At 37.4% G+C, this 14,272-nt stretch overlaps 1 protein-coding gene across 1 annotated transcript in view; it reads left to right on the top strand.

Annotated features, from left to right (window-relative positions):
* The window catches only part of LOC106073055 (uncharacterized), a 77,351-nt gene that overhangs the window by 42,251 nt on the left and 20,828 nt on the right, over positions 1-14,272 (top strand). Inside the window, exon 6 of the mRNA XM_056044336.1 lies at positions 12,330-12,384. Within this exon, the coding sequence (XP_055900311.1) occupies positions 12,330-12,384 (55 nt within the window). The remainder of the gene's footprint in view (positions 1-12,329; positions 12,385-14,272) is intronic.

Below are 14,272 nucleotides of genomic sequence, written 5' to 3'. Positions count from 1 at the left end.
ATGGAGTCCTGGTGAGACTGGCAGAGAAAGAGAGAGAGAAGAGAAGGTCAAATGGAGTCCTGGTGAGACTGGCAGAGAAAGAGAGAGAGAGAGAAGAGAAGGTCAAATGGAGTCCTGGTGAGACTGGCAGAGAAAGAGAGAGAGAGAAGAGAGGTTCAAATGGAGTCCTGGTGAGACTGGCAGAGAAAGAGAGAGAGAGAGAAGAGAAGGTCAAATGGAGTCCTTGTGAGACTGGCAGAGAAAGAGAGAGAGAGAGAGAAGAGAAGGTCAAATGAAGTCCTGGTGAGACTGGCAGAGAAAGAGAGAGAGAAGAGAAGGTCAAATGGAGTCCTGGTGAGACTGGCAGAGAAAGAGAGAGAGAAGAGAAGGTCAAATGGAGTCCTGGTGAGACTGGCAGAGAAAGAGAGAGAGAAGAGAAGGTCAAATGGAGTCCTGGTGAGACTGGCAGAGAAAGAGAGAGAGAAGAGAAGGTCAAATGGAGTCCTGGTGAGACTGGCAGAGAAAGAGAGAGAGAGAGAAGAGAAGATCAAATGGAGTCCTGGTGAGACTGGCAGAGAAAGAGAGAGAGAGAGAAGAGAAGGTTAAATGGAGTCCTGGTGAGACTGGCAGAGAAAGAGAGAGAGAAGAGAAGGTCAAATGGAGTTCTGGTGAGACTGGCAGAAAAAGAGAGAGAGAGAGAGAGAAAGAGAGAGAGAGAAGTACTAATGGGAAAAGAGAAGAAATAGAGAAACTGAGAGAGAACAAATACTAAAAGAACAAAGACAGACAGACAGACAGACATAAGGATAGAAAACGGTTGACACAAACATCACAGAAGTGTAAAGCGCCAACAAAGTTTTTCAAGTATTATGTTTATTTTTTATTTACCCGACAAAACTAAAACTAGAACTAACCTTTGCTTATACGTCAAGTCCAGACTTGTCATAGACATGATCATATAACAAAACTAAACAAGAAAAACATTTTTAAATTTGCTAACTATACCATTCCCTTCATTACACAATTTAATTTTTAAAAATTGACAAAAAAATATATTTTTAAAATCTGTTGCCGGGTATCAAACTCGTGCTTGGCACCGCCACATCGATATACCAACGACGTTACCCATTGTGCCAAGATCTACTTCTAGATCTATAATCTTCATCTTATATTAAATTTACGTAAAGATATAAGCAAAGCTTAGAGAATCTATTAATAAACTAAAAAGCAACTTTAAATTTAATAAACAACTCAGTTTTCGGTACAGTATGGCTGACTACGCCATGTATTTCTATAGCCAAATTTAAATGTATTTCTTTTTTTTACATTGAAAAATTATAACGGTCAAACTAGAGTTTTATCCGTGCAGGTTGCCTGGTCGTGCGGTTTGCGCGCTGGACTATCGTTCAGATTTATCGATGGTCCAGGGTTCAAACCCTGCCCGCTCACATCTCCCGTCGTCCTGCGGGAGGTTTGGACTAAGAAGTAAACTATCTTCAACTCTGAAGGAACATCCGAAACATGTAAAACATTTTACAAACAAACAGCCAGCGAGCTAGTATTTCTTTTCTCATACATTAACTGTTAAATTCCTAGGAAAATTGTTAGAGCCGTGTTTTGAGATCCGTGTCCAGGTTCCACCGTCCAGGTTCCAACCTCCACCGTCCAGGTTCCAACCTCCACCGTCCAGGTTCCATGATGTTCTGACATGCATAAAGGTAGGCATATTTTAAAATGCATTTAAAAAATCGAAGCTAATGGTCATGTGGGCCAATTAAAAGTTCATTCTAAATAAACTCAAATCAAATGTATATAATAAAACAAGGTTACAAAGACAGTTTGTACTCAAAATCGGTCCCCGAAGTGGTCTAGCTAGAGTTTTCAGCAGGATTCGAACACGGGATTCCGGTTCCAAAGTGCTTTACCCCTCAGCCACAGCATCTCCATATATTCATTTAGCGTACACTTATATTTTTATAAATAATAAATATTTATTCTTCTTACAAAATTAGATAAATTGGCAACACGAAAAAAAAAATCCTTGACCTATTTTCGTTAGGTAGTGAGCTAGCTAGAAATGACGTGAAAGACTTGGAGTAGGTCTACTTGGACCAGACATTCCCCTCGCAAAATAAAAATTAATATCTCCATTGTCATTTGTCAGTGTAGATCTAATTCTTGATCTAGATCTAGAACTAGATATAGAATCTTGATATAGAATCTACTATATCTAGACTAGACTGCCTATGAATTTACACGTTTAATGTTGAAATTACTAGACCTAGACCAATGTTATGATCATGAATAGTAGGCTTTTTGTTACCGGGCAAGGCCATTTCTAATGGTGTACTAAAGTATGCAGTTCGTATCTGATTCATTTCTTAATGTGATACTATAAATTGCATAATAAATAAATCTGCACCCCTAAGCTGTCAGAAAATAAGTTATTGCCTTAATAATTAAACTATTGTTCAAATAATTCATACATTTTTATAAATATATCTAGATCTGGGTTCTATTTAACTCTTTCTCTCCATATTTTTTTCCCCATGTTTTGAAGGAATTCTTCATTTAGCTCATTACTATTTCACTCACCTGTTATGATTAGGCTTCAAAAGCTTTGTTGTTTATTATCAGAAAATGTTGTATTTGTATAGAATTAAAGGGAAATGCATGCTCTTTTTATATAATACAAAGTCAAGTTTAAAAAATTAAACATTAATTTATTTTATTGAGGTCAAAATCAACGATGGTATCGTCGATTAGGAGAGAAATAGTTAATCTTATTAAGGTCCCTATAATGAGGATATGTCACAACTGTGCGCTATAACAGTAGTATGTTATTTTTTAAACTTATAACTAAAACGAAGTTCGTATCAAAATTCTTTTTTAAAAACAACATTTGAATCAGTATTCTATTCAATGAGTTAGTTTTAAAATGGAAAATATATTTTATAATGATCTATTGACACTTTTACCATTGTGACCTTAGATGCAAATTTTTTGTACCATAATGCGCGAATCTATGAATGAAGCTTGAGTTATTAATGAAGAAGTCCATGACCTTTTAAAAAATGTTACCTCCCCTGAAGTCTTTCATTGAAAGTGGAGTAATTTTTTGAAAACTCTGCTTGCATATATAATTTAAAAAATTAGACGGTTCATTTTCGGAAAAGAAAAAAGTAGCCGTTGCATCAGAACTTTGAATGAACTAAAATATCATGATGTTCGAGTTTCATTTTCTCTTCTAGTTTCTGAGATCTAAACAGGACGGACGGACGAACGGACAGACAGGCCCTACAAAACTAATAGCGTCTTTTCCCATTTCGGGGGACGCTAAAAAAAAAAGAACAAAAGAAAAAAAAAGAAAACAAGTAAAATATAAAAAATCCTTTTTAAAAAAAAGCTTATCTAAAGGGGAAGAATTCCGTCCTTAAAACTACCAATAATGTACAAGTTATTCCCCTTATTGGATATCAAACAAAATCATTTATTACCAATAATTAATTGACTAAATGAGTATTTGTGTTTCTTTATTCATATTTCGTTATGTACAATAAATAATTTTGTAAAGTATCAAGTTGATTGGAGAATGCGTGAGGGAAACATAGCGTTAACAATTATTTAAGGGGACTAAACCCAACAAATTTGGCCATATCTGTGAATACTGAAGTATTAGTTTCCCTTGTTGATATTAAATAAAATAATAAATTACCCGTAATTAATTGTCTATTTGGTTACTTTTTTTATTGATTCATGTCTTGTCTTTGTCAATGAATAATTGTGCGAAGTTTCAGCTTGATCCGAGAATGGGTGTGGGAGAAATAACGTGTACATACTTTTTACCAAACAGAGTTGATATATGCTTTGTAAAAAGAAAACTACAGGAAAGAACGGAAAAGAGTAGAAATATTTAGTAGCTTGGGAAAAACGTCCCCTCTCCCACACACACACCATAACACCACAATTAAGCTCCTGCCCCTCCTCCTCACGATCGCAATCAATAATAAAACCAGTCAGGGAGGATGTTCATGCAGGCGTTCTGAAATATATGAGAAGATATTTACAAACATGGAAGATATTTATTGTCCATTAGCTTGTCGGTCAGCGATGTATTCAGGCTTTATGATAAATTGCCATGTATCAAGTGACAGCTCTGAGTTCGATGAAACTAAGAGCAAGCTATTTAAATAGCGTTTTTTTTTTCATGCAAAGACAATGCCAGTTTTGTTCCAGGATGGAATTCTTTTTTTTTCATCAGAAATCGGAGCCTGCCAACTTAAAGTGGTGAATTTGTGATGTGTAATACAATAAAAAGAGAAAGAGATTTGTTGTGTAAGAAAAACAAGCGGATGGGGTGTCTGGGAGAAGGTTTCCGCCTTTGGGCAATCTGCAGACACATCTCAGCTCAAGTCGAATCCCTATTTTTTAAATTTCCTGGTTACAAAGCTTATATCAACTCTGTCTGTCTGGTAAAAGTTTGTACACGTTATTTTTCCCACACCCAACTTAGGATCAAGTTAAAATCTTGCACAATTATTTCTTGCACCTGACAAAACAAGAATCAAATTTGCAAATGAACCAATTAGTTAATTAACCATTGGTAATTAATTATTTTTTATCCAACAAGGGAAAGATATTGTACTTGATAGATGTGGTGGTATACGTTGAATTAGTCCCTTTTCTACTTTCTGTAGAGTGGTTAGTGTATTGGCTTGAGAAGGCTTGAGCCGTCTGGTTCCAAGCCGTACAACTTTTTATAAACTACTTTCTTTCTTTCTCACCTCCTCTTTCCCAACTGGTCCACACAAGAATACAATCATAGCGCATATAGAAGGCAAAAAGCATGAAAATATGCTAAGTAAAAACAATTGGTAAAAATATGGCTAATCTCTCAGATTTATTATTATTATTCTAGATCAATTACAAATTTAATTACATAACTGATCCAAACTATTTGATACTCAATTGTACTCAATAAAAGCTTTGTTGTTTTGTTTTTTAATTTTTTTTGTTTACATCTGGATTCAAACCTAGAGGTATATGCGACAATTGGCAAAACGTACACTGTACAAATATCTCTACGATAACACCGTACCGCCGTATCAACTCTTGCACTGGCCACTACGTCTCGTTCCGGGCTTGCACTGGGTTCAACAGTTCAGGACTGACTTCACACACTAGGCTCGTTGTGTCGGACTCGATCGCAGACCAAGATCAAGACGCCAGTCGTCTCAACTGTACCTGAGAGTACTCCGCACTGAACCGTCGTAATGCTCCGTACAGAACCACACCGTTGAACTGTGCTGTAGTTGACCGTGTTCTGAGCCCCTGTCGTGAACTTTCTCTCGTGAACCGTCTTGACTGCGACACCTTTGCTCTTTATATAGGGTCCCCGCTGGCCTTCTAGAACCGGACGGAACATTGCTCGACGTTTCTAGCTTCGTCACATGACTACATCCCTCGTGACGCTCCTGAGCTTTGTTCACGACGGCGATCCTTCCCGAACCGTCATGTTGACACTCGTCTCCGCTGACCGTCGTAGCTCGTCACGGTTGACCGCTCGTCTAGCGCTGGCCTGGGGCGATTTGCGTCGACTGACTACACGTACACACCACTACTGTGCCACCACCAGGTTTATAACATTATTAAGATGATAGGACATGCTTTATGCAATATACATACAATAACCAAACAGGGCATGCTTTAATCAGAAATAAACAAAAACCAAACAGGAACTGCTTTACACAAAAATAAACAATAACCAAACAGAACATGCTTTACACAAAAAAAAAACAATTACCAAACAGGACATGCTATACACACAATTAAACAATAACTAAACAGGACATGCTATATACTCAATTAAACAATAACTAAACATGGCATGATATACACACAATTAAACAGTAACTAAACTAAACATACTATACACACAATTAAACAATAACTAAACTGGACATGTTATACACACATTTAAACAATAACTAAACTGGAAATACTATACACACAAACAATAACTAAACTGGACATACTATACACACAATTAAACAGTAACTAAACAGGAAATAATATACACACAAACAATAACTAAACTGGACATACTATGCACACAATTAAACAGTAACTAAACAGGAAATACTATACACACAAACAATAACTAAACTGGACATACTATGCACACAATTAAAAAGTAACTAAACAGGAAATACTATACACACAAACAATAACTAAACTGGACATACTATGCACACAATTAAACAGTAACTAAACAGGACATACTATACACACAATTAAACAATAACTAAACAGGACATACTATACACACAATTAAACAATAACTAAACAGGACATGCTACACACACAATAAAACAATTACTAACAAGGACATTGCTTAACGCGATAGGCCTGCAATTCTTAACAAAACTAAAGTTTAAAAAAACTCGCCTCCCCCCACCCCCCATTACAGCTTCACTAACGTTTGATGTCCTGATTACTTTTGATGTCATGTCCCAGCCGACCCTCTGAGCCTCAGACTATGATATTAAAAAGAGACTGCGGGAGCCGGTGTTGGCGAAATCAAATAATACCAATGTCAAAGGTGACGAGAGCCAGCCTCTGCTGTACGAGATAAACTGAATTTTCAATCGACACGTTAGATTTCCTTTGAAAAGAAAAGTGAATGGTGAAAGATACACATTTCCTTTGCGCGTTTCTCTCCCCTTTCATTGAACGTATTTGTGAAGGGCACCTGTTACTTGTCAGACTGGGGGGGGGGGTGTGAATGAAATATTTATTTAGATTGATTGTGTCTGAAAAGATTTTAATGTTGTAGCTATACGTTGTTGTTGGTTTTGTTTGTCATTGAGACGCCTGGTGCTTCCATAATACCTAGATAGAGGCTAGATCTGTAGAAGTTATCTCTTTTCTTTTTGAACCATTTGACTATTATTTTTAATCAATAGATAGTTTATAAGAAAATGTATTAGACGAACACGATAATCTCATTTTATTGTGTAGCTATTTATTTAAGTCAGACTAAGACTAAGATTGATTGATCCTTATTGGAAATGTGTTATCATTACCTATAGCCTACTCTTTTTCTATTAAGATTTAGAGGATTCCTTTGTTCAGCAATTATTTAAAACTATATTTTCGATGTTAAGGACTAGGCTTTTGTCTTTCCTAGCCCACGACACTCTGACAGGTGTGTTCCCTTGTAATGGCCACTTTCCAATTGACTTGCGAATCTTGGACGCTGACTGCATAACTAGAGAGGAATATCTTAGCAATAGAATTGAGATGCTACAGAAATATCCTAGGTATTACATACACAGATCGCATCACACACGAAGAGATTAGAGACAGGATTAGTTCAGCGATTGGACCCCACAATGACCTAATAATTACTTTCCAAAAACGCAAACTAAAACTCTGTGGCCATATCATTAGGTCTTTATGGCTCATAAAGACCTTCCTTCAGGGAACAGAACCAGGAAAACGAAGAAGAGGCAGACAGAGAAAGCGATGACAAGACAATATCAAGAAGAATAGACAGGGCTGTCATTGATTTAATTAAAGGCAAAAAACACAGAGGAATGGAGAAAGAAGGTTAACAGATTTTAAGTGGTGCCCCAACGCTCCAACAATCTAAGCGATAGGTGTGTGGTGATTTTCAATATTTGAGTGTTGTTTAGTAAGTCTATGCTAAATGAATATATCGTAAAGTGGATCTATCAAGCCAACATCATCACCATTTCTACAACACTTTGCAGGTCGGCAAGGGAATGACCAAGGTATGGGTTCAAACTCGGGACCTATCCGAATCGCATACCACACGGCCAGGCAGACATCCTAAACTTATATGTCATTAGGAAGACCTGACAAGAAAATTTAATCCTTACTAGTTTAAAAAACACGACAAAAGATAAGATTATAAAAAGATGATAAACTATCACTTCTTTATCTAAATACTGTTATTTGCTGTTATTTCAAGAAAAACAAAAAAAAAAAAAGAGATGAATATATGGGCAAAGTAAGAGAAAGAAAGAGAGTGAGAGAAAACAAAACGAAAAAGAGAGAGAAAGAGAGAGAGAGATAGAAAGCAAAAAATATTCAGGTCAGTAGTTGATGAAAATTGAGGGAAAAATGATTTAAAAAATGATACTTTGATAGAGACATTAATATTTTAGAATAAAATTTCAACTGGCGACGATTTTTTAACTCTGTTAGTTTCACAGAATTCAGAGAAATCATTATCTTTTCTTCTCACTCTCTCTCTCTGTCTCTCTCTCTATCTGTCTCTCTCTCTGTCTCTCTCTCTCTCTGTCTTTGTCTCTCTCTCTGTCTCTCTGTATCTCTCTCTGTCTCTCTCTCTGTGTCTCTCTGTCTCTCTCTGTCTCTCTCTCTCTCTGTGTCTCTCTGTCTCTGTCTCTCTCTCTGTCTCTCTCTCTCTCTTACTCTTTCCGGAACCCATATTTTTGTTTATTTTATCACCCTGCACATCTAATTTCTCCGATATAGAAGTTTAACTTTATTTAACGCCCAGACACAAATACACTTATTTGCTTTTGTCTTTGAATTCTAGTATCACTGTTACTTATCCCCCCCCCCCCCTTATTCCGAATTATGAAAAATTGCATGATCTTCATTCTTAGATATTAAAAAAAAACACTAGTGAAAATAATGTAATACTTATATAGGTTATGGCTGAAATATATATGAATACTTAACTTTTATACTGCTCATTAATGCTGTATAATAAAGTACACAAAATTGCAAGTCACAAGGTTTCGTTTCAAAAAACTCTTTAATCGGCCAGTCTATATTTATTTATGTCTATGGCTATTTCTTTTTATGCTTTATGTATAGACTGCGGCATACTGGGAAATACCTAAAATAAAATACAAAAGTTTGATGGAAAGCCTGCGATGTTTAGGGTATTGCTATGGCCAGGAAGCGAATCTGTCTAAGCCGCCTAGGAGGAAAAATTAACCTTTGTACGATATTTCATGTGACAGTTTAAAAAAATCTCTTGATCAATCAGTCAATCAGTGGTTACTTGGTAGATATAGTAGCTATTGGTCTAAACTGCCCATTGGTTGCCTTCCATAACTATTGGTCTCGGTTAAACCCACACTACATAGCCAACAGACTACATTAAGCCCACACTACATAGCCAACAGACTACATTAAGCCCACACTACATAGCCAACAGACTACATTAAGCCCACACTACATAGCCAACAGACTACATTAAGCCCACACTACATAGCCAACAGACTACATTAAACCCACACAACATAGCCTACAGACTACATTAAGCCCACACTACATAGCCAACAGACTACATTAAGCCCACACTACATAGCCAACAGACTACATTAAGCCCACACTACATAGCCTACAGACTACATTAAACCCACACTACATAGCCAACAGACTACATTAAGCCCACACTACATAGCCTACAGACTACATTAAACCCACACTACATAGCCAACAGACTACATTAAACCCACACAACATAGCCTACAGACTACATTAAGCCCACACTACATAGCCAACAGACTACATTAAGCCCACACTACATAGCCAACAGACTACATTAAGCCCACACTACATAGCCAACAGACTACATTAAGCCCACACTACATAGCCTACAGACTACATTAAACCCACACTACATAGCCAACAGACTACATTAAGCCCACACTACATAGCCAACAGACTACATTAAACCCACACTACATAGCCAACAGACTACATTAAACCCACACAACATAGCCTACAGACTACATTAAGCCCACACTACATAGCCAACAGACTACATTAAGCCCACACTACATAGCCAACAGACTACATTAAGCCCACACTACATAGCCAACAGACTACATTAAGCCCACACTACATAGCCAACAGACTACATTAAGCCCACACTACATAGCCAACAGACTACATTAAGCCCACACTACATAGCCAACAGACTACATTAAGCCCACACTACATAGCCAACAGACTACATTAAGCCCACACTACATAGCCTACAGACTACATTAAGCCCACACTACATAGCCAACAGACTACATTAAGCCCACACTACATAGCCTACAGACTACATTAAGCCCACACTGCTGTTACAAAATTTCATTTCAATGTAGTCCAGATCTAATCGCTAACAAAGACCCTGCAGACCATTCCTAAGTCAAGAACGTGAATTAATTCAAGAACAGCACAAGACAAAAGTCAAACAAAATTGACTTCCACCAAGAAACAAGAGACAATGAGAAAAAGTGGGAAGGGAGGAGAGAGTGGAATTAGACAAAAACAGAGCAGAAGTGACTTCAGGGCACGGTCGATACAACTTTTTTTTTTTTTTTTTTTTTTGGGGGGGGGGGGGGGGGAGGCGGGCTTGGAATATTTTTTTTTTTAAATACGTTTTGTCACGTTTTGAAAAAAAAATCTCTCTCCCTTTCTCTCTCTCTCCTTCTCTCTCTCCTTCTCTTTTCTCTCTATCTCTCTCTCTTCTTCTCTCTCTCTCTCTCTCTTTCCCTCTCTCTCTCTCTCCTTCTTTCTTTCCTTCTCTTTTCTCTCTCTCTCTTCTTCTCTCTCTCTCTCTTTCCCTCTCTCTCCCTTCCCTCTCTCTCTACTTCCCCCTCTCTCTCTCTCTCTCTTTCCCTCTCTCTCCCTTCCCTCTCTCTCTACTTCCCTCTCTCTCCTTCCCTCTCTCTCTTTCCCTCTCTTTTTCCTTCTCTCTCTCTCTTCTTCTCTTTCTCTCTCTCTTTCTCTACCCCCTCTCACTCCCCCTCTCTCCCCTCTCTTTCCCTTTTTCTCCACCCTCTCTCTCCCCCCACTCTCCATCCCTCTCCCCTCTCTCTCCCCCTCTCTCTCTCTCACACTCTCTCCTCTCATATTGCTTGTTTCATATTTCAGTAATACTATTTTGTATAAAAGTGTTTCTTCTTCAAATAAGTTGTGCAGTCTATTTTCTCACACATATCCTCGATGCCCTTGAACTCTTTGCGATACTATCTATTCAAGATCTTTTTCTGATATTTCTCCCCTCTCGCTTGGATACTTTTGCTGGCACCGAAGGAAGTCTCGTGCTATGATGTAATTCCTATGTATAATTGCTGAGGCCTTTTTCTTTCTTCGATTACGCGAGAGTATCTAGCTTCCAGGGTTGCGGGTACCGGTGTATGTTCCTCCTCATTGTGGGTACCGGTGTATGTTCCTCCTCATTGCGGGTACCGGTGCATGTTCCTCCTCATTGCGGGTACCGGTGCATGTTCCTCCTCATTGTGGGTACCGGTGTTTGTTCCTCCTCCTTGCGGGTACCGGTGTATGTTCCTCCTCATTGTGGGTACCGGTGTATGTTCCTCCTCATTGCGGGTACCGGTGTATGTTCCTCCTCATTGCGGGTACCGGTGTATGTTCCTCCTCCTTTCATATCGTTCTAAATGGTGACTAGCGCTAGGCCTGTAGTTTTAGGGTTACATTCTCTTGGACTTTGCATTTTAAACGTCTATTCTCCATTCATTAAAGTGACTTTGTCATTACCACATTACTTGATTTTAGTTTGTATGTTATAGGTGAAAGAGTGGATTACATGATGAATACATTGATAGATAGGGTTTGCTAAAACGCCGAGGTTTTTCAGTTGTAGTGAAACTAAATTTCCATTTGATTGGATCAATAAAAATTATCTTTTCTTATCTCTTATCTATCTGATCAGTTTTGATGATGGAGATTTGCATGATAAGCTAAACAATGTCAAGGGCGCTAAGTTTAACTTTAATTTTGCCAACGAAAAAAAAAAGCTACAAATGGTATTTGACTCTACAGCGCTAAGTGGTGCGAAAAAAAATCATATACCTCTAAACAAAAACATAGGTGATCAGTACTTCATTTTGTACACGCCAAATAAAAGTGAAAGTAAAGTTCCCCTTTCAGACCTTGCGATCTATAGGGCAAATGATGTTAAGGTCATCTGTCTCTTTGTCCAACGTGTCATGTGGCCAGCACAACGACCAACCGCCTTTACTTTCGCCAACTAGACTCAGGTACCCATTAGAGTTGGTTGGTCTCAGGGGCGCCAAAAAAAATCCCAAAATTCTAAATCCCAGTCTTCACCAAGACTCGAACCTACTCAACCACCGCACCCTCAATACGCCAAATAGCTAGCTATTTCTAGTTTTCTCCACCATTAATGTAAATCTCCAGTGTATAAAGAGCAGGAATGTGGTTCTAGCTTTATTTCAACAGTATGATGGCATTGTAGGTTATGTGTAGTTTTTTTTTACGCTTGTACATTTTGATATCTAATCATTCACAAGATCTACTTTTTCCAGATGTGTCTTCGGCTCATGCTGAGAAAGTGTGTGGCAAAGATCAAAGCTGTGTCAGGTAAGAACCAAAAAACATGTTAGAATGCTCAAAACTGTTTGTGCTAATTCAACATATGCCACCACACCAATTAAGTATAGTTTCTTTCACTTGTTTGAGATAAAAAAAAAATATTTCATTCCTAATTGATTCTCAGTATTTATCAAAGCACTATACTCAAATGCAAAAAGCTCAATACTTCTGAACAACAATAGGAATGCGGGAAGGATGCATTCTCTTTCCATCTCTTTTTAACACATTTGTGGGGCATATTATGATGGTAACTCGAGAAGGATCTACTTTGGATGAAACTATAAATTGGCGGTATATTTCCAATCTCAGATAAACTTCATTTAAATACCTAAGGTCAAACATAGCAAAAGATGGAGGATCAATAAATGAGATTAAATTTAAAAAACAACAACTCGGAATCCACTGCCATGAACAAACTGTGGAAAATCTGTAAGAGTTACATCAGCTACTAAGTAAAATTAAAGCTGTATTCTTCGCTACTGATGTTATAACTTTTATCTGGTTTTGAAAGTTGGACACTGAACGCTGAGGCTGAAAGAAGAATCCATGCTTTTGAGAGTAAATGCTACAGAAAAATGCTGGACATCAGCAGAAGACAAATGAGTTTGTAATTAGACAAGTCAACACGCTGAATGGCAAAAATGAAGAATTCTCAATACTTTGAAGAGAGAAAAGTGGCGCTGGTTTGGTCCTATTGTAAGACATGACTCTGTGTCCTTCAAGGTACAGTAGAGGGAGCTCGAAGAAAGGCTGGTGAACAATATAAAATAATGGACTTGATATCCTACTAGTAACAGATGCTGACAGGAAAATGTGAAGGAATTCAGTTACTCGAACTGTTACAGCACCACTATGATGAAAGTCAAGCGACAGGTGAGGATAATGATGTATAAACTAATTGGTTTTTTAATTTTTTATTATTTTTTTAATTGAATTTTGTTTTCTCAGATAAAAGAAATAATTGTGCGAAATTTCAACTTGATCAGAGATTGGGTGTGGGAGAAAAAACGTGAACAAACTTTTTACCATTCAGACAGAGTGAGTTGATATAAGCTTTGTAACAACCCTGCTCGGCTATTCCAATGAAATATTCAACACTTCAAGAGCATTGGAATAAATACAATATAGCAGCTTGCTATGCTACAGATACATTTTATAAAGCAAGATTGGTGTCTAAAATGTTGCTCAAAATGGATCAACACTTCACAGATTGAATTAGATTTGTTGACTTGTTTTTCTGAGACTAGATCTAACCACTGAGTTATTGATTGTTATCGCGTGACTCCTAAAACATTTTCTTGCGAACTTGGTTGAAAACAAAAGTTTTTTTTTATTTGCTACTTTTTTTAAATCGCTTTTGTGTTTTTAGCGGCCCCCGTAAGGGGAAAAAGCCGCTTTTAGATTTGTGCAAATTGTCCGTCTGTCACACTCAGATCTCGAAAACTAGAAAAGAAATGAAAAATATCATTTCACCATGCAGTGCGGCTTGAAAAGTTTAGGTGCAACGGCTACTTTCGGTTTTCTAAAAGCAAACCGGTTAATTTATAAAATTAATTATGCAAGCGATTTTTTCATAAAAATACACCAATTCTAAAGCAATTACGTAAATGTAAGGGAGGCAATGTTCTATGTTCACAAAGAACAACTATATCTTGTGTTTTTTTAAGTATCACTAAGTTGAATATATTTATAAAATGTACAAGAAATGTTCACAACAAATATAAGTATTAGTTAAAGGTGTTTTCTTCTGGTCAAGTAGCTGCTAAAATTAAAAGAAAACATTTATGTTTGTTTATAAGGGCTAAGAATGCACTTTGTATGTAAATATCACGCACATTTTTTTCAATGCACTATTTATGCATCGACTTTCGTGCAG

Source organism: Biomphalaria glabrata, chromosome 1 (assembly GCF_947242115.1).
Source record: "Biomphalaria glabrata chromosome 1, xgBioGlab47.1, whole genome shotgun sequence".
Lineage (NCBI taxonomy): Eukaryota > Metazoa > Mollusca > Gastropoda > Planorbidae > Biomphalaria > Biomphalaria glabrata.
Note: the sequence above shows the minus strand (reverse complement) of the source record. Positions and strands in the feature narration are given on the sequence as shown.